Below are 21,166 nucleotides of genomic sequence, written 5' to 3'. Positions count from 1 at the left end.
CCTGAAAGATCTGTTCCAAACGCTGAGAAGCAGCTGCCACTGCCAGGGGAGGTTTAGAGTGGAAACGAGGGAAAATTTCTTCACCGAAAGGGCTGTGAAGCACCGGGACAGGTGCCCGGGGGAAGTGCTGGAGTCGCCATCGCTGGAGGGACTTAACAGACGTGTAGATGTGGCGCTTAGGGACACGGTTTAGTGGTGGGCTTGGCAGCGCTGGGCTTACAGCTGGAGTCGGTGATCTGAAAGGTCTTTTCCAACCTAAATGATTCCGTGCTTCTATGATAAAGTATGCATTTAAATTTTAAAGATATAACTAAAGTTTTGTTGTTTGGTGGTTTGCTTTGTTGTTTGGGTTTTTTGGGGGTTTTGGGGGGGTTTTTTGGGGTTTTTTTTGTTTGGTTTTTGGTGTGTTTTTTTTTAGTATTGAAGAGTATATAAGATTATCAAAAAACTCCCTCTTTCCTGCAAGGGTTCTCAGGCCCTCCTCACTGTAGTGCTTGGTATTTCTGTAGAAACAAGCCATCAGGCTCTCCAGAACATGCCCAGAGTCCTCCGGGAAGTGGAAGTCTTGAAACAGGAGGCGACATTCCTGAAGGAGCAAATGATCCTTGTTAAAGAAGATATCAAGAAATTTGAAGAAGACACAGCTCAGTCAATGCAGGTGGGTTCTTGTCTTACTTAGTGTTTGTCTGCAATTTGTGAAATTCTAAAGTTTCCAGAGTTGCTTATATTAAACAATCTTGTGAACTCAAGAGGGACAAAAACACTTCTTTCAACATTAATAGTAGAAAAGTGGGCGTGACACAGACCAGTGCAATCTGCACTTCCCAAGGAACAGCTAATCATGTTTCAATTCAGACAGAGTTTCTGTTACCTGGCTGGGGACACTGATTTCTGCCCAGATTTCTGCCTGTTGTTAGCTGGGTGCGTAGCTTTTTTCAGACAAAGTGGATACTAGAAGTACGGAATTGTTTGAATCTAGAATTCAAAGTAACCTTTTGTTGTTTGACTTTGGAAGTTGATTTATATCTCTAGCTCTTTCAACCAACTCCTTCCTCCTTGTAACAGCACGATCTTTTCACACTTTTTTTTTTTTTTAATCCAAGTCAAAAATAAGTCCCATAATGTAAGTATCTATGGCAGTCATCTTTTGTTTTGATGGGCAACGTTTATTTATTTCTTTTCTTCAGGTCCTGGTAGAGATTGACCGAGTGAAATCTAGAATGCAGTTGGCTGCCGAGTCACTTCAGGAAGCGGACAAATGGAGCACGTTAAGTGCAGACATTGAAGAGACTCTTAAAACACAGGTAGATACCCCATTATTGTTTTTGGTCCTTGTGCCTTCCACTTTACAGGGAAATTGCATTTAACAGTAGGTTTTTGAAGTGACTCTAAAACGTATGCCTGTTTGTAAAATGTCATTATGAAACTGGTATTAATGCTTTCTAAGGTCATGTTTGGTAACTGGATTGCCTTTCCCTGGTGGCAGGATGTGTCTGTGATTTCGGCCAAACTAACAAGTATGCAGAGCAGCCTGGCTATGCTTGTGGATACACCAGATTACTCGGAGAAGTGTGTGCATCTTGAGGCTCTGAAGAACCGACTAGAGGCCATGGCCAGCCCTCAGATTGTTGCTGCTTTTAACTCCCAGTCTGTAGGTCAGTAAGTCTTTCTGTCATTTACAATTGGTGATGAGTTTATTTTTAAAAAGTAAAACATTGTTTGGATGGGGAGTTTATGTCCTGAAGGCTCCTGGCACTGTGTTGTGTGCTTTTTCTGGTGGAGCTAGATGCCATGAAATGTTATGTGCTCTGCAGCTGCCTGCAGTCCAGTGCATCTTTGGTTTTCCTACAGTTTGGTGTACCTGTGGCCACTATGGGAAATAAGGAAAGTATGAGCTGGTTTTACAGGCCATGTAGATGTGTGAAATGGAGGTGCTGGGGCAGGGCTGCCCTGCTGTTATAGTTTAGTTTTGCCATGGATGCTCTCCAAGTGGGAAGTGCTGCTCAAGTGAGCAGAAGGCCACTGGTTTTACATTATCATAGTGCTGCTGGGCATTTCTGTTACCACTAGGTGTTGTAATCAAGAAGGAAGTTTATTTGGAAACATTCTGACTCCTTACTACCTTGTAAAAAGTGTTTTACAAATTTTCCTTTAGAAAATTTGACTTTTTGGACTGTTCTTTGTGCTCCTTCTTCCCTCTCCTACTGTCACAGCGCTTCTGAAAAATACTTGTTGTGGTTGTTGCCTCTGATCTGTGTGCACCTTGACGTCCCAGTGAGAATTTGGGGCTGTGGTGCTCTTGCTGCACAGCACTCTGGAGTTCTTGTCTATGGAAAGGCAAAGTGCAGCAGTGTGTGACTGCAGACAGCTGGAGGGAGCGGAGGAGGCAAGAAGCTCTATGTGCTGTTCTTCTAACAAATGTGCTTAATCCTTTTCATAGATCTTTCTTCTCTCTCACATTCCTCTTCTGACTTTCCTTCTTTGCACAACTTCCTTTTTTCTTGGACTGTGCTCGTCACCTTCACAGTAGGTCCTATGCCTGCTGTTGCAGTGCATTACCTTTTACAGACAAATTAAAGATAAAGGGTGATGTTTTGGAATATTTTCTGTGCTTAGGATGAAAGTAAATTGAATATTCATATGCTTTGTGAGCTGTCCACCAAAGAAAACATACAGGTGCAAGGAAGCTGCTAGCAGCAGGTCTACTGGTACAAGGTCCTTTGCTTGGGCATACTGTTCAGAATAATTCACTTTAAACACTGTTTGCATTCCTTTTCAAAATCTGTTCTGGGCATGTGGAGACATGGGCATTTGTCCCCTTGAGGACAGTTTCTCTGTTTACTGTGAAGTCATGTTTTTTCTGAAGTCCAGTTCCTATAGATGTAATACAAGTCTGTAAACATATCTCCAGAGAGTCTGTATTCGATGACTTACGCAGATGAAGAGCGCTTCAACTTCCTTAGTGTAATAGTTGATCTGCCTTCTGGGTCCTGTTTGAAAAACAAGGTCTTATTACTAATTCCTCTAACCCCAGATGTATTTTGTGGACAGAACTATAGTCACCCCCTTACAGTACTAAACAGGCTTTTGAGGAACTTGGATTTCAGAGCTTTGTGTAAGTTATGTGCAGAGAGCATGAAATAGTATCAAAGCTGGCACTTCATATGCAGCTGCCAGGGTTTTTATCGAATAGATGCAATAGGGAACCAATTTGTCCTTCAGGGTTTTTCTTCAAGTTTGGCATGAGTATAAATTCAGTGGTTGTAGCAAGTCTAAAGTCTGACCGATCTGCCCTAAATTATGTGTACATGAAGAAAGATAGACATAAATGTAGACAATAAATAGCTGTGCAGCTAGCTTAGGTATTAGTTTGAGGAGTGATGAAAGCAAAGCTGAGGACTTCATGAGGTGTGTTCTAGTTTTGTAGATAGTGGCTCAATTCTGGAAAATAATGATTTCCTTCTAAGAAATGCTCTGGATTTATCTGTCTTTAATACTACATACATTTGCTGGTTAAGAAGTTAAATTTAAGAAGTTGAATTCATTCCTCATGTCTGCTACCTGTTCTTGTTTGAGTATGTGTTTTAGGTGGTTCTGCTCCTATTTGAGAAGGTAAGCAAACAAAACGTGAAATTGTGCCTTTCTGTATAGACCATTGTGAATATTCCCTTAAAAGAAGAATTCTCTTGCTCAGTTAGACTACTGTCTCACCCTCAGCTTTGAGACTGACTGTTAACTGCCTGTTGTTTTGCTTTGTTTAGATCAGGCAAAAACATTTGTTAAAGTTTTCACTGAGATTGATCGGATGCCCCAGCTTCTTGCTTATTATTACAAGTGTCATAAGGTAGGTATTTTGATAATATTTTAATATGGAGGAATAAAAATTTGAATTCTTGCTTGGCTTGGACTGTAGGGGGAGCTGCTACTTCATGTATTTTACCTTTCCTGTTCGAAGGAGGATGGAACCTGTTATTTTCCATGTTTGTTCTCTGACTTCTCTGTCTGGCTTTACTCCCCATGTTTCAAGAGTAATTCTCCATTCAGGGCTTTGTGTTCCTACCTGCGCTAGACATAGGATATGTGCGTTCTGCTTGATTTCTCTGTGCTGTATAGTTTTGCTTTGCTTTGCTTGGATGTGGCTGTGTCAGCAATAACTTTATTGCTCCAACTTGCCAGCTGCTGACTTCTGTAAACTCTTTTCAGGTAAGATTAAAAGTTGGAATTCCTGACAGTTCTGTAGCCATAACCTGATCCTCAAATTTCTCTCATGACTGCGACTTTTGAGGATTAAGTTCAAGGCTGGGGCTCGCCAAGTATTTCAACTATTATGTGGGGGTATCAGTTACGGTCTCATTTTATGAGTAAAATACCAATGTTAATTAAATCTTTGAATCAACTAAGAAGCCTCTAGCTTCATGCTGAAAGTCTTTTCCTTCTGTGGTGATGAATCATAGCAAAATGTTATGCTGAAATCTGGAGAGAGGACCAAGGATGGGCATTGTGTTTTAGCAAAAGTGCTTTGCATGGGAAGTCCTTGGTTTGAAATAACAAAAGCTAGTAGATGTGTGGACTGTCAGTTCTCTTAGAATGGTTCTTATTAATCCCTGCAGGTGCAGCTGGTGGCAGTGTGGCAGGATCTTTGCCAAAGTGACTTAAGCTTAAATCGCCAGTTGACTGAACTGTATGACACACTCCTTGGGACCTGGCACTCACAGCTTCAGTGGGCAACACAGGTGCAGTGACTGTTTAGTATTGGTGCAGCCTATGGGAGAGGACGACACTGAGCACACTCTCTTAATTCTCATGAAGCGCAGAACAGTTCATCGGTGCTCACTCTTTGAGTTACACTCTATGCCTTATCAATGCAAGACAGGGCTTGCAACCTACTTCTCTTTCTTGTCCAGCTCTTGCAGACAAGATTTGATTTCTGGTGTTCTACTGGCAGCAAGGTTGCTGTGTTATTGACATTAAACCTGCTCTATCACGTTCATCTGTATCTTAAGTTAAATCTAATTTGTTGGTGTTGCAAATGTGTTCTGTTGCAAGACACTCGAAATGCCTGAATTGCTTTATTACTTGGCCTGGAGGAAACCCTCAAGGTCATATTGGACTGATTCATGTCACTCTGTATGAGATATCAGTGAGGGCTTCTGCTATTCCTCCTTAGAGTCTGTGTACTCCTTTTTTCCTGCCAGGAATAATGTAGGGTCCAAAAAAGTTACTGTCATTTAGTGAATGAAGAAATAAGTTCATGTGGTTGAGCCTGGTTTTTCATCCATGAAGGGTAAGAGATTCTTATCTTCATGTTATGAAGCCTGGTGCAAATGCTAGGCCTGTACTGCAAAGGAGCTCAGTGTTTCCGTGAAATGTATTTTTTCTGCCTAATGATTCGATGTGAATGACAGGTCAGATGACAGCTTACATTTTAGCACATATTTTTTGAACTGGGGATTGTGTGAGAGAAATGGCACATGGGACAAAACTCGTGTCGCTCAATCTCCATTGTTGCTTCTGCTTTCTGAAATCGTCGGATCTTTTTCATGGTGATCGCAACTTTCAAAGCAAATGAGCAAGAATAGCTGACAAAAAAAGTCACAATAAAAGGCTGTAACACATTTTATGCTAGTGGAGTTGAGAGTGGTGCACGTAAATAAAAGCTCTCAGCTGATCACAGTCTTTCTAGCCTTTCCAGTACTGACTTCTGCCTATCTGACCAGTAATTTGACTTGTGATGTAGTACTATTTCTTCATTTTTTATTGATATATGTGTTTTTTCCCCAACACACCTATGTAAACGGAGTGCTTTGTTTTCAAATGCCCTTTTCTGCCAGGTGGTTTTTCGAATTACTGTAGTGCCTCTATTCTGCTGAATTCAGTTTTTGACCTATACCTATCTTCTAGTTCCTTGCTTGCTGTATTCAAAGCACAGTTTCAACAGTAAAATATGTATTGACTTACACTTTTGTAATCAGGCTGTCCTGCACGCTAGGTCAGTGAGGTTCTTGCAGTCTTAGCAGACCTCTTCTGTTGGTTTTTTTTTCACCCCTGTGAGGTTTTTCAGATTTGTTTTTGTTCCCTTTTGGTTGGAACCTCATGTCATCTGAGGAATCTGTGATCTGTTTGTGCACAGGATGTCATCTTCTTGATCTTTATGTCACTGTCTCTCACCAATAGGTAATTTTACATTAATTCTTTAATAGAAAGAAGCACACTCCCAATACAGTTTCTGTGCTAGGTGTGCAAATGTCCAGGTCGAGCTGCTGCAGCTTGCTTTCCCAGCTCTTTCCCCTCTGGTTATGGCAGCCTGCCTCTCTGCTGTCAGCATCTGCAAACCCGTTTGTTCTGCCTCTTCTGTCCCTCTGTTTCAGGAGCCCAGTCTCTGTGGGGCATAAGGGAGGCTACGGTGGCCATGGTTGCCCCTGGGAAGTGGTGCTGCTTCTGCCAGCAGGGCATATTCAGGAGGGCTGAGGAAGGTATCAGCCCCTGGACTGACAGGACCTGCTCAGTTTGGAGTGGGACAGTTTATCGTTGTCTTTGCTGAGACAGTGACATGTGGTTTGTTAATGGGGCGCTCTCTGGAAGCTGTCCGCTTCCCTCTGCTGCCTGTCGTGTTCCTTTGAGATAATGTGCTTTTGCTAGTAGCTTTTTTGTTACCACAGGTTTTCAAGAACCCCCATGAAATTGTGACTGTATTGTTGATTCAAACTCTGGGAGCATTGGTGCCTTCCATCCCTGTCTGCCTCAGCAGTGCCATGGAGAGAACAGGCCAAGAAACCAAACTGAATAAGCTGCTGGAGCTCTATGATGCCACCATCCACTTTGCAAAAGGGCTGGAAGTAGCAATGCTGCCAAACTTGAGTAAGGCTCTTGCACTGAATTTTGCCATTCTGCTCTGCCAACTCCTGTGTAAAGTTCTGTTGTGGGATTTTGTTTAGTTTGGAGGGATTCTCTCTTCTACAGTGTTGACTAGTTACATGGCATTTGCACCTTTGTGCATATGTGTATCTATCTTACACAAAAGGTACTGACACAATACTGATTGGGTTTACCGAAGCAGACATGTTCTGAGCATGCTTGCTGTCTAGGCTGTATAATATTTCCTTTGACAAGCATTAGTACTTCTTCTGTCTAACGGATGAGGAAATGTCTCTAGGGAAGCTATCTGTGAAACTCATTGTGAAAGGTCACAAAGCATAAAAGTTGAGGAGTTTCCTGGAACTTAAGTCACACCTTACTAAACAAGAGAAAACCTGCTAGAAAGCTGCATCCATTGGATTATTAATTTTTATTTTGTAGTTTTTCTGTTGCTACTGGCATATGTTTTAATCAAGTGAAAATGCAGGGCCAAATATTATTTCTGAACTGTTGGTAGTTTATTCCCTAGCAACATCTTTGGTGTTTGATTCAATATCTAACCTGTGCTTTCCTTGCCTTATGATGTTTGTCATCTCATTTTGGTCATGGCTTGATGAATAATTCTCACAAACCGCAAGGTAGTGAGGTGCTGTGTTTACATGGGTTTATGCCTGACTTGAACTGTTGGCTATTTATAGTCCTTTATTAATCTGGTAGGGCCCCTTCAAAGACTGCCTATGGGAAAATCATAAATTAAAGCTAATGAAGCATTCCTAATGCTGTGTTTCCTATGTTTGGTTCCTCATAACATTGTCTTAAGCTATTTAAACCCAAATTCTTACTTGATCATGTAAATTATGATTACTGGGCAATTTCAGGGAGTATGACTGTCATTGTGACTGTTTTTGTTGTCTTTGTGATGGTGTACTCTTGTCAGTCATTTTCTATCCTCGGCTTAGCTTAATTTGCCGTTTGTAATAAAAATTATTAAAAAGGACTTGGAAAAATTATGTCAAATTCTAGAAAATGATGGAATAGGAACTCAGCAGCTGAACTGTTATTGGAGTGTGTTTAAAATAAATATTCTTTATTTCCATCTCTTTTGCTGTGGGGTAAGATGTTTGGGAAGAGAAATATCTCAAGAATGGAAAGGTCAAGTGACTCAGAACAACAGGGTCAGACCAGTTCCTACATATGTGTGAGGGGAGGGTTCAGTTATGATTCATAGGATAATTCAGGTTGGAAGGGACCTCAGGAGATGAACTAGTCCAACCTCCTGCTCCAAGCAAGGTCTGCTGAGTTCAGACTATGATACTCAGGGTATCTTGAAAACTTCCAAGCGTGGAGATAGCAAACACTTTGGGCAACGTGCTCCATTGCTTGTCTGTCCTTAGGGTGTAAAAGGTTTTTTTTATATCCAGGAGTCAAAGTAATTCTGGTTTGATGCTAGTTTGAGTTTGGCAAAACTTCACGGTAACAGCTGCTGTCCAGTTCTGATTAGAGAAATAATCATTCGGATGGCGTTTTTGTTTGGGTTTGCAGCTCCCTGCTCAATGGAATGGCACCGAGATGCTAAGTTCACGGTTCACATTCAGCTCTGGCTGATGAATACCGTGCAGTAGTAGTGTTAAGTGAATTGAGTTGGTGTCAATTATTGTATGAACCAGGGTTTCTGATAAATGAGGATTGCCTCTCTTTTAAGTTGTGGGAGTAATGGGTTTCACTTCTCAAATGGTTTCAATATTTTCTTTCTACTGTAGGTTGGAATGTTTAATACAATTTTGTCACTCAGGCTGTTTTGGAGCAGTGAATGATAATTTTCTTGAGGCACTTGCTGAGGTAGAGCATCTTGGTTTTAAGAAGCAGGTAGAGATAATAACCTTGGTTTTAAAAAAATTTTTTAAAAGTCTGTGTAGTTGAGACTTAAAGCTGTTGGGCAACATTCCAAGCCTGTGTAGGCAGCATGCTCTAATTGAAGAACTACTGCATGTTACTTGAAAAAAGGTTTTTAGTAGCACATTCACCTAGTTGCAGACTAAACATCTGATTCTTTTTAGAGGAGCAGAACCTGGTAAAAGTGATGGAACTGGTGGAAGCAGTTTATGGTCCATACAAGCCCTATCAACTTGAGTATGGAGACCTGGAAGAAGAAAACCTCCTCATTCAGATCAGTGCAGTGCCCTTGGTAAGGTAGCAGTCGTTGTTCACAGGGAGCGGCTTGAAGCACCTACTAAATACAAGCGTCTTTGCCATAGTTATTGCTCTCTTTCCTCCTCTAATTTTTTGGTAATATTTTCTGTTTGCAGTATATTTTGATAGTGTTAAGTAAATTTTGTTTAAGAAATAAACTTAATTTCAGCAGCACTGTCAGGTTGGAGGTAACTCTTTTCTTCTGCTCCAGTAACCAGCACTGTGTGGATCTGCTGGAGAAGGGCTTTACCAAAATATTACTACCAAGCAAGAACCTGCTTCAGGTTTTACAGAATTTATTAGGAGCAAGACTGGGGGCAAGAAAGTCCTTTTTGTGGAAGATTCTGTTGTTGGCAGAACTGTTTTTCCTTGAAGACCTGGGAAACATAGGATTTGATAGTCTGACTTCTGTTAACGTTCGCTGTACAGGAGGGTGGAAGCAACCAGCATTTTTCTCTGTTAAGTGTGTCACAAGATTGGGGGATACTGAGAGAACAGTGTGCTATACAAGGTGTCTTTTCTCTAATGTCTGGACACTCACTGAAAGAAGAGTCAGGCTCAACTTTGTTGTTGTTGTTGTTTAGGAGCATTGGGAAGTAATTGACTGTGTCCAGGAACTGAACCATTCAGTCAACAAACTCTTCATTCTGGCTTCTGGAGCCATCGACAACTGCATTAAACTCACTGATGGACTGGGAGCGTGTGGGCTTCTTAAAGCCCTGAAAGCTCTGTTCACAAAGTAAGGTGCTTTTAGTTACACTGCTGCATTTATCCTAAGGGAGTGGCAAGTATTCAGTTTGTGGCCAAGGATTTTGTAGTTTATGAAAAATGACTGAGAGCAGTAAGTATCTATAATCGTAATATGAATCATCTTATATCCCCTCCTACCACTTCATTCAGGCAGTGACTGTTTCTTAGGGGAAAAATGGAAGCTTTTTATGGCTAAATGGAAGACTTCTCAGCTCTTTTCTATTCTGGTTGGACTGAGTTTTCATTTTTAATAAGTACATTTGGAGGGAAAAAAGTTTCCCAAAACAGAGGAAGACAAAGATGAATTAGGCTGATGAAAGCAGATCTCAGTGAGGAAGTGTATACTTACTGGGACAAGTGACCTCACATTCAGAATCTGCCTCTAAGTGCGAGATACTCTAGTGAGTGAGGTTCCCTGTAAGTTCTTGCCTTGAAGTGTCACTGACAGCCTGCTTAGATGATATTCCAGTACTGATTACCTCCTTATTCTTTCCTGATATCAAAAGAGCTGCTCACAAGGTATAAACCAAGGCGTTACCTTGCTGCCCTGTGAGGAAGAGGGAAGTGGAAAGCACAGTTCTCCGATCTCACCTTCTTTATAAGCAATTACATAGCAGTGTGCATGCCTCCAGCTTATGGGCATTACTTAAAAAAAAAAAAAAAAAGGCGAGGTGTGGAAAACAAAATGTTCTCCTTTTTATCCATGTTCTCATCTGGGGAGTAGCTGAAAAAACAAATTCATAAGGTTGTTGTCACTATGTTCCTAGAGTAAGGGCCAAGTGATATTGGAGTAGCAGTAGCCTTAAAAACTTTTTCTGGTCTTTTCTAGGAGATGCAATTACTGTAGTGGTAACAAAAATGACATACTCATACCCTCTCATGGGAGTGGAGAGTTCCTAGTAATCCATATGCAGCAAATTGAAGTAGCCACACCGTATCTGTTACTCTTGAGTTTCTTCCTGTCTTCTAGTGTAGGCTTGAGTGGGCTGTGGCTGATCAATTCTTCACATCTATGTGTTTGGCCTGGAACAACAGTGTCTTTTCTGAGCTCCTTTTAATATTTCTAGTTCTTATTTGGCCCTTGTAGAGGACTGAATGAGCAAATTGCAGGTTAAGCTGCTCTCCAACTTATTCTCTTATGCTGGTGCTTGTCTCTTCTCCATTTCTCATTACAGGTATACATCTGACTTCACAAATACATTGCAGTCTATACGAAAGAAATGTAAACTGGATGATGTCCTCTCAGATTCCCTTTTCCAGGAGGACTGGACTGCATTCCAAAACTCTGTCCGGTAAAAGGGATTTATTTTTTTGCCTGGCTCAGAACTTATTTTTGTATCAAAGTTGGAAGGAAATTACTTGGGGTCTGTTTACACAAGTTCTTAGTGGAGAATGCAGGGCTATGCCCACTTAGCTGCAGTGCTGCTGGGAGCGTTAGTGTTAGTGACTGGGTTTCAGGTTGCTGCTGGCACAGTAAGGCTGTGTAAGGCTCCCCACCCTGTCTGGAGTAAGACTGCATGTCATATCACTTGAAATATCAGCAGCTCTTAGAATTTTTCCCAGTGACACTGAGCTGGCCTTAGCCATGATGATGGTAAGTAGCGTGTGGATGAGACTGTCGGAGGGGAAAAAAAAAATCAATATGTTATCAAAAGGATGCAGAGTTAATAGCCAAATTAGCTCTTGACAGATGTGTCCCCTGTGGGCTACAGTTTGGTTATTGCATTTTAGAATTACTTGACACATGTTTGAGATGGGTTGTCTTGGGGGGGTGGTCCTGGCATTATCTGCCTCAAATCTCACAACATGTGTTTTTGTCTTGTTTTTTCCTAGGATAATTACTACTTGCGGTGAGCTCCTTCGTCAGTGTGGAGACTTTGAGCAGCAACTGGCCAACAGGTAAGCATTGCTGAACTTAATTCATGAGCTGTCAACATAGGTACCAAGCTGAAAGAAAACAAACCCCAAAGTGCTTTTGTTGCGTAGACCATGGAGGGAAAGCAGAGCCACTCCTCCTCCCCATCTTCTGAAATGTCGGAGATGCGTCACAGACTGTCCCACTCAGTCATGTGCCCTGAGACAGTCGCAAGAATCCTTTTTCTTGGATACCTGCTGGGCTTCAAATGGACTGCCAGATTGGGAAGGAATTTTCTACCAGGTCAAATTGGCAAATTCTCACCCCCCTTGTGACATGGGGCATGAATCATTTGCTGAAATGAATCACCTAGAGGTGTACCTCAACTGATCAATTCCTTGTAAATTGAGCAGTGCCGAGCAGAGGCAGCACATAGATCTTTTGTTGCTTGGAAGCAGAGCACTGTTCAGCCTCTTGTACATTGAAATGCTTTAGTCTGACTTGAGTGTCTGTGCTTAGTATAGGACACAGTGGCCTGCAGTGTGCAGGAGACTGGGTTTGTTCCATATTTGCTAGATGTTCTGAGAGCATGATCCTCTCTCTTTCATCTCAATATTTTTGCAGTTTTTGAGTTGCACAGTAAGTGTGAGAGTTGGCTGGTAATTAGTATCTGCCACCACTGAATACTCTCTCCCTTGAGGTAACATAAAGGTAGTGTTGGTCCTTGGACCAACCTGAGAGCAACCGTGCCGATTTCAGAGGATTTTGCTGGTGACTTCTGTGTACTTATTTTCAGGATTTTATCAACTGCTGGGAAGTATCTCTCAGACTCCTACAGCCCTTGTAGTTTTTCTGGCTTTCAGGATACCAGTTCTGCAGAAAAGAAGAGCTCTGTAAAGAACCCTTGGCAGGAATACAACTATCTTTTGAAGGAGAATCCATCTGAATATGCCAGCCTTATGGAAACGCTTTACACTCTAAAGGTAGCATTGGTGCCTGGGAGACCCTGCCCCTATCACAGGATGCTCTTGGGCCCACGTTTGGTAGATGAGCCCTGGATTCCCCCTACAGCCTGATGACTTTTCATCCTGAGCTGCAGCCTTTTGATGGGCTATGTTCCAAGTCTTCCACAGAGATACCAATCCGCGGGGAGATGAAATGTCCAAACTCAGAAAGTCTGGGCTCATCCCATCTCTCCCCAGATCCTGGCTGTGTTTTGTGAACATGCCCTTATCATGTGTAGCTGATAAGGTGAGGTGAGGGAGATTTTGTCACAGAAAGCATTGGGAAGATTGTGTTGGAGCCATCTCAAATTCTGGAGCCCACATACTGGCTTCACAAGACTTTCTTTGTCATTTACGCTCTGCTGCCATATCCATTCTGAAATATAATTCTGCAAGATCATTCATGCATGCATCTGTGAACAGGGTAGAATGACTCTAGTTATCTTCTTGTGGATCTAAGTTATGTTTGCCATCATCAGTCACATGTAGTGGTGAAGTCAAGGTTATGAGTTCTGTCTCGTGTTTCCTCAAAATGTTTTGATTTTTTTTGCACTTAATTTAACTGCAGCTTGTGCAGTTCTGCCTTCAGTGGTATATGTTTGACTTTAAACCTTTGCTAAATAGTCAAGTTCCATAGGTACTATTCATGTAAAACTTGTGCTTAATTCCATGCAGTGAATTAGTTAGTTGTGCCCTTTGAGAAGAGAGCAGTTTTGCCACCTTTCCTGCAAGTTTCTCAGTATCTAGCCTGTATTGGTGCCTGGAATGGCTGGAATGTGATGCTGATTCTTTGTTCTATGTTTCAGAGAGCAGTGCGCACTTCTGTCGTGAATAACTGGTTGGAATAGGGCATCCCAAAGGAAACAAGCTATGCCATTGAAGAGGAAAGCTCTTCCATATTAGGATAGCATAATAAAGACCTCTTTAAGAATGTTAACATAGCTTCTGTGTGGTCAGTTTAACGACTGCTGTATGTAAGCATTTTTCTGTGTCTCTTGTGTGTGTTAGGAAAAAGGTACGAGTAACCACAACCTGTTGTCTTCGTCACGATCTGCCCTAAGCCGCCTCAACCAGCTGGCACACCACTTGGCTTTTGATTCTGTTTTTCTTCGCATCAAACAACAACTCTTACTCGTTTCAAAGATGGAGGTGAGTAATGTGTACATTGATCTGATCTGAACGGGCAAGGTTTATCCGTGGGATACCCTAGGGTGGTGTACAGCTCAATGTTGCTTACCTTTCTCCTTTTCAGAGTGTTTCCCTCTGGTATTGCATTTCTTCCATGAGCTACAGTCAGTGGAAAAGTTTACCTCCCTTCATCCACAGCGTTCGCAACAGACAGCTATGTTTGCAAGCTCTGATGTTTGTTTGAGATGCTGCTTTTCTAACCTGTGGGAGCATGTATTTCCCACCGGGATCTGTGTGGAAAGGGTGTGAGTGGTTTGGGCCTGAGAGAGGACAAGGGTAACAGTTTTCTCACCCTCTGCTTTCTAGGAGTCCTTGGGTAGTCACAGTTCATGTTGCTGGGTGACTCCTTCCTAGAATACTGATAGACTTCATGATCCAGAAAGTCATGGGTTCATTCTGCACTTTTTGCCTTACAGGGTTGGAACTCTGGTGGCATTGGTGAGACCCTGACAGATGACCTGCCAAACTTCAGTCTGACTCCTCTGGAATATATCAGCAATGTAAGACCATGCAAGGGAAGCCCAGTGCTGGGGAAATTTCTTCTGCATTTCCCCAATTTTTTGTAAAATTGTAGCATTTGTTGAAATTGTTATATGATGGTGATAGATGCTCTCAGTGCCATTCATTGTAGCTTTTATGAAATTTCTGTCAAGTTCTGGAATAGCAAAAGAATGTCAGGATCACAAGGAGAGGTTCTTCCCCAGTGAACTGCACTGTTTGGAGTGTTAACTCTTGTAATGGGATGAGAAGTGCCGACATCTGTTTGTAGTGGTGAATACTGAGCGTATCTTCATAATGCAGCCTAGAAGTTGCTGCAGTGTGTATTGGAGTGATTTAATCATACTATGAAGTTAAAAAAAAGTCTTGAGCTCTTACCCTTCTAATCCCCATGTGACTCCCTGGTTTCTCTCTCTGATGGAATGACAACGAAACCTTTCTGGTAGTGGGGTGTCTGAGTGGAAAAGGAGAGTGAGCTGTTCATTCCTTCTGATGAGGCCCTCCTCAGTTCTTTGCTTCTGAACATCACTCAGGTAGCTCTCCTGTTCTCCTGTTGTCTTTTCAAGTCACTGCCAAATTTGCAGTTCAGATATTATCTGCTGCTGCTATCTCAATACAAAGTATACTTTGATAAGCAAGTTTTTTATGTTACTACCATTCTGTGCATCACACAGGGAATGGATTTTTCAAGGACAGGCTGCAACCAAAAGCTTGTAATATTTTGGTTTCCACTGGCTTATGGCCTACAAACTGTTATACTTTGCTTTTAAAGCTTTAAAAAAAAAAAAAGAAAAAGAAATGTATAGAAATTGGTAGTCAGTCAAGTTGTGGGATAATTTTATCACGGGTAGCTTCAGTTTAGCTATCTGAGAGACGTTTATGAGGTTTAGAAAGCTCATGGGCAGTGTATCAGATAAAACTTCAAGGAAAGGTTGCTACTAAATTTCTAAGTAGCTTTCTAATTAACACAGTTCACCAGGAGAGATGTGCATGGTAAGAGGCTGAATATGCTCCCCTGACACTTTAACTGAAAGTTAAAACTGAGATGTGTGTGGTTGTTACTTGATTCTGTGAGAAATCAAAGGACGTTTCTGCCTGTCCAAGGCAAAGAGGAACTTCTGAAAATTTCAGATACAAAGCATTTGTTTTCTGACATCCTTTCAGATCTACGCTTTATCCTACTGCTGAGTGATAGATGGGCCAAGGCTGAGCCAAGCCTTTGTCTTAGGTAGTCTTGAAATAATGCTATCACATTGTGGAGTGAAATTGAAAACTAAAAAACTGAAGTAGAGTTTAGAAACAAATCGATGTGGCATATGTGCTGTGTAGAAGAAAAGGCAGGTGATGTGAGCTCAGGAAAAAGCTCTTAATGAGTGTGCTTCATAATGGGGAGACGAAGTACTCTGAACTGTGTGTCTGCATCTAGGCAGATTCTCTGTAGCAGCAGATAATCACTTTATAACAGTGCAGTATTTGTTGTATGCCTGAAGTTACATAGCTTAGGCATGCAAATTTGTAAGCATGGTCCCTGTTTGGGAGTGATACATTTCTGTAATTTCATGATTATATAGTCATTTGAATCCGTGTTTCCTCTTCTGTGGTTTTGTTTGCTTCAGGCTCTTAGATTCTGCTCTGGGGGACAGAAGGGGACAAACGCTGCAGGGATCAAAGATTTGCTTGAAATACCAGTTCTCTGTACAGATTTTTCTTAACATGATTGTTTCAATGGCTGGTTCTCTGACCTTGAGAAAAATTATTTCTTGTACAAAGTGTAACGATGAGCAAGAGCCAATTTCTTTCTGAGCAAATGTAGGTTAGTGAGTTGCTGTCAAGCTCAGCTTTCTGCTTTCAGGTGTGGATTACTGCAGTTGACTTCTCTAGCAAAGTACTTGCTTCGCATTTGTTCAGTTACTCAGCTCTTCATGCTTTTATTCTAGATTGGGCAATATATTATGTCACTTCCTCTCCACCTTGAGCCATTTGTCACTCAAGAGGATTCTGCTTTGGAACTGGCATTACATGCTGGAAAACTGCCTTACCCCCCAGAACAAGGTAGGGTGAAACCAAAGACTTGAAGTGTCTGGGGGAAAGGAGTGAACAGGAGGTACCTGGGGTCAGTTCCCAAACTCTGAAGGGAACTGTTGAACCATCTAGCCTGAAAGACTTCTAAAGTTAGCTTTTGTGGCTGCTGCTCTGTATCAGCCTGTCCATTGGAGCAGCGTGGACTGTCTAATAGCTTGCTGAAGGGGAGTCTCACTCCAGCTTTGCACTCCTGCCTTCTCCTTTGTGCTGGTTCCACAGTAGGGCAGTTTCCATTTGTTAACCCCACAGAAAAGTATTCCCTCTTTTCTGGCCTAGTTTCTCTCAAAAATGTATCAATGAAGTGATTTAAATCAACTTCCTAAGAGGTCTACTATGCAACAGAGCTGGCAGCAGTGCACAGCAAGGAACAGGCAAAGAGGAAGCTTGTGATCATGCTTAGAAGTGGTGAATTGTTAGGCTGGCTGACTCTCCTGTAATGTTCCTGTCTGCTGAAGAGAGCAACCCTGCATTTGTGATCACACAGTGTGTGCTTGCCCCCAGACAGTATCTAAGGTGGGATTCTTGCAACTGCTGCCAGGAACTAACCTGGTATGAAGCTTTCCAGCTTCAGACCCTAGTGAAATCTGGAGAGAGTGTCCCGTAAGCTTAATTTTACACTAATCACTTGTGGTATAAAATATGCAGTCCTTCATGACCTTCCTGAGCCCCTTAATTTGTTGCTAGAAAAAGAAGAGCCCCTGAGTTCCTTTCTTCAGGAATAGATTATTTGTTCTCAAGCAGGTGAGTAATGCTGTTCACTTGTAAGCAACTTTTTCCTCTGCACCTTTTCTCTGTAAATCCAGGAGGAACTGTTGTTACACCCTGTGTGACATGCTAACCTGTGCCCATCCGTGACAAAGGTTAGGAGCCCACGGTCAGAAACTGATCTGCTGTCTGTCTTATTTTGGACAGATTTTGCATCTTGGGAAATTTCTTTTCTTAAGGGTCTGACCATGTGTTATAGTCGCTGTAGTCTGGTTCTTGCTCAGTAAGGACACAATTCTGGAATGCTGACTGCTTCATTTAAATTCTTTTTTAACTCCAGCTGAAAAATCATTAGAGCTCCACTGCTACTACCAGTGCCACCTGACTCTAGTGATTAGATGCCAGCCACAATGATTAACCCCCCTGTGCTGAAGGAAGTGCAGTGGGTGCTGTGGGTGGCTGCTGAGACAAGTACAGCCCAGCTGCCTGTTCAAAACTTTCTCCCCAGAAAACGCTGAGTTCTTTCTGCATGTTGTTCCTTAATTTCCTGCAGCAAGCTGAGTTGTGGCTGCCCTTACCTGTTGTGTCATTAATCCTGCTGCAGTTAGCAGTAGCTACATAATGCTTCCCAGTGGGTTGGCAGCGCACCATGGTTTGCTGTGGTTAATCTCTTCTTGGTGTTTATTTCCACTGACAATCAAGGAAGCGTCGAGCTTGATATTCGTAGTCTTCCTGTAGCCTTCTGAGAATATGCTCTTCAGGTTTTTGCATTACTTATTTTGTCATCTTGAAGCATTTACATATTTAATAGCCCATTAATTTTCAAAACACTGATAAACATAGAATGCCTTTAGGGCTTGAAAACAACCCCTGTGAATCCTTGTCGTTGCAGTAGTTTGTAAACTACCCCTGGAAGGTGATCCTGTAGAACATGGCAGGCAGTGCCCCTGATCCCAGCCTGATCACCTGTCAGCCCTTTGGAAATTACTTACCTGGAGAAGTAATAGAGGGAAGCGTAAAGTGTTTTGGGTCTTGAGCTAACTTACAATGTTTTATAGTATTGGGGAGGATATGTAACAGCTGGTAAACTCTGAATACCTTAATGTCCTGTTGAAGAAATAGTTAACCATTTATGAATTATGTTTTGTTACAAAACCAGCAAATGCAGGTGAATGAGACTGCTGACTGCTAATGAGAATTTTCTGTCCAGGAGATGAATTACCTGAGCTGGACAACATGGCTGACTACTGGCTGGGCTCCATCGCCAGAGCTACAATGCAAACTTACTGTGAAGTCATCCTGCAAATACCAGAGCTCACAGTACATTCGACAAAGCAGCTTGCCACAGACATTGGTAAGCTCAGTGCACACACTGGCCTGAGAACTGCTGCCGTAACACATGGGCTGCTCTGTCGTTGCGTTATATTTGAAGAAACTGCAGTGTGGGTTTCTCCTTTAATCGTGAGCACGTTGATCTGATACCTGGCATGGCGGTGTGGTTCACAGCTTCCCTTTTGCAAAGTGTTCTGTCACATCCCTCTTTCAAGGGAAGGGTGATTTTCCAGTAGGTACTCCTGCTTCTTCACTGCTTTGTGTTTCTGACTGTGGAAGTCAAAGTCCTCCTGAACTGAGAGGATTCCCTTACAAGCCAGTCTTAGCAAGAAAGATCCATATATAATCTTTTCAAGTGTGGCACTGCTCTCTCCCTTCTCATCAGAGTGCCACGTACTGCCAGTATATGCCATATAGGAGGTACACAGCATGTGCCAAGCCTGTTGGGAAGTGCTGCAGTAGATTACAAAGAGGGCAGCTGGTTGATTTCTTCCATCCGCTTGATAGCTGAAGTAGGAAGATCAGCTAAAGGGCCTTCCAAAAGTAATTGTGGAGCACTTGACCAGCACCCTTTTTAACAAAACCTGTAGGATCAGCTCCCCTGCCATGGCTAACTTATTGTCCTGCCACTCTGAAGGTGCTAGGTGACTAAAGCTACTTTCAGCATGGAAAAATGTTCAACAGCAAAATGGGAGATAGGTGAACAACATGTGCCATCTCTGCTTCTCCCATGCCATGCAGAGTGACTGAGGGAGGACTGGTGGAAGGTATTGGGGAAGGTGTTTCTGCAGGATATAGAGGAGATGAGTTTTTCTTACCTGAAGATGATGAAAGTGTCACCAAGAGATCACTACAGCTATTGTAAATGCCAGTTAGTCCTTTTCCTGCTGACTTCCCCATGGAGAAGCTCAAAAATAAGGATGCAGACAGTATCTCGTCCTCAGCTCCCCTGAAAGCGTGCTTGAATGCCAGTGAATGTGGCCTGAATCTTCCCCCCCTACCCCGGCATTGCTTAAAAACAAACCAGTGGATTAGAGGCTGGTTGCTCAGCATTCTCCCTGCTATCCTTAATTCCCCAACTGACTTCGAATCAGTGAGCTGGAACTCCCTCCTGCCTCGACAGCCGTTCACCTCTGCAGAACTTCCCAGCTTTGTTGCAAGTTCTTTGCCTTTAAAAGCGTGATTGTGATCCTTTATCTGTGACCGTGGAGACTGACCGCCCGGAGGGTGTTGTGTGCAGATACTGAAACCTGGCAGAATGTGTCTCAGTTCTCTGAACAGAAGTTGTCTGAACTGGAGGTGTACAGAACGCCAAAAATACGCATCAGTCAGTACAGTTAGATTCCAAACATGCTGCCATTTTCTGTATTTTTGAGCTATCAGTGACAGGATTCTAGCTGTCGTGAAGAATGAAGAATAACTCATTTGCACAGTGCCTGTTGCCTGTTCAAATACATGTTTATCCTTAATCTTACAGATTATCTCATAAACGTGATGGATGCCCTCGGCCTTCAGCCATCAAGAACACTGCAGAATATTGTTACTCTGTTGAAGGCAAAACCAGAGGACTACCGGCAAGCTGCAAAAAGCATGCCCCGCAGAATGGCCAGCAGCATTGCTGCAATGAGAGGCCTGGAGTGTTAGCTTGTAGCATCCCTGCTGCTGGACACTGTTCAAGGGCTGAACTGTTCGCGTTGTTTTTATTTCCCTGTAATTTTGCAAGGACAGTGAAAATATCTCTGGGGATTAGGGGAATTTTATTTCTGAATAACTTCTAATAAATGTCATTGTCTAGGAAATGCTTGTTCCATTTTTCCATCTTTAGAAATGAGGAAAGATGTCTTACAGCCAAATTTACCAAAAACTATGTGGATGACCTTGAGTAGGCTGAACAGTGCTGGCTTCTGACTAGAAGTGTTCTGCCGGTTGTTGGAGAGTTCATGCTTCATGGCGGTGAGATGACTGACTTTTTCAGAAAATTTAATCAATTCTGAATCTAAAATTATGGGGTAAGTGCAACAAAGATCGACTGATTGGAAGCTCTTCTACCTGAAGGCAATCGTCATTGCTCAAGTCTGTCATTATTCACAAAGCCAAGACGACAGTCTTATCAATTAGTAGATGAGGCATGATGAAGCTCAACCCTGAGAATAAAACCAGTTTTGTAGGTTGTTCCTGTGCAATTAATGTATTCTACTGAAAGCTATGACGTTTATAAGAAATGTAAGGAAAGTGTTGTTTTCTTGTAAAATTAAATTAAAGCTTGGTGTATAGATCTTTGAAAAAAAACCTCATCTGGCCTAAGTATACTTCCAACTCTCCCACAGCCTTTTTTCTTAGGAGGAAACTGGACAAAACAGAAAGAGGGCCCAAAACTGAATGCCAGCTGCGTGAGACTGGGCTGGATAAAATGTCGCATGCAAACTCTTCTCTTTTGAAGGGGGGGAAGAACATCTTTCGTCCCCTTGTCTGTATCTGCTTCTACAGTTTTCTCCTTTTTTACCGCCGGATGCCTTGGGGGAATAATTCTTTACCCAGCGTCCATGTCTTTGCCTCTTCTTTCCTTAACTTGGTTCAAGCTGCTTTAATCAGTGTTCAGCTCGATCCACAAATTTTCCTGCTGTCTTTGCTTTTTGGCTGGCTTGTTTGCAGGCAGCGTCTGTCCTTTCTCATCCCAGTGTTGCTGCATTTGTGGTTCTCCTTTTGG

The 21,166-nt window shown here is 42.3% G+C and overlaps 1 protein-coding gene across 1 annotated transcript; it reads left to right on the top strand.

Annotated features, from left to right (window-relative positions):
* The first annotated feature begins 508 nt into the window (after positions 1-508).
* On the top strand, positions 509-20,258 carry COG7 (component of oligomeric golgi complex 7). The gene is made up of 16 exons (XM_010296940.1): positions 509-658; positions 1,188-1,304; positions 1,487-1,655; positions 3,762-3,844; positions 4,611-4,733; positions 6,660-6,858; positions 8,913-9,040; positions 9,630-9,784; positions 10,971-11,087; positions 11,629-11,694; positions 12,447-12,633; positions 13,663-13,803; positions 14,259-14,342; positions 16,278-16,392; positions 18,338-18,481; positions 19,937-20,258. The coding sequence occupies exons 1-16, from the start codon at positions 536-538 to the stop codon at positions 20,101-20,103; spliced, it is 2,118 nt and encodes a 705-aa protein (XP_010295242.1). The 5' UTR covers positions 509-535; the 3' UTR covers positions 20,104-20,258.
* The last annotated feature ends 908 nt before the right edge of the window (positions 20,259-21,166 follow it).

Source organism: Phaethon lepturus, unplaced genomic scaffold, assembly GCF_000687285.1.
Source record: "Phaethon lepturus isolate BGI_N335 unplaced genomic scaffold, ASM68728v1 scaffold36671, whole genome shotgun sequence".
In the NCBI taxonomy this organism is placed as follows: domain Eukaryota; kingdom Metazoa; phylum Chordata; class Aves; order Phaethontiformes; family Phaethontidae; genus Phaethon; species Phaethon lepturus.
Note: the sequence above shows the minus strand (reverse complement) of the source record. Positions and strands in the feature narration are given on the sequence as shown.

Coding starts and splice junctions, on each gene's coding strand:
- COG7 (XM_010296940.1), top strand. CDS start 536: ATGCCCAGAGTCCTCCGGGAAGTGGAAGTCTTGAAACAGGAGGCGACA. Junction 659..1,187: donor ACACAGCTCAGTCAATGCAG/GTGGGTTCTTGT, acceptor TCTTTTCTTCAG/GTCCTGGTAGAGATTGACCG. Junction 13,804..14,258: donor TACTCGTTTCAAAGATGGAG/GTGAGTAATGTG, acceptor TTTGCCTTACAG/GGTTGGAACTCTGGTGGCAT.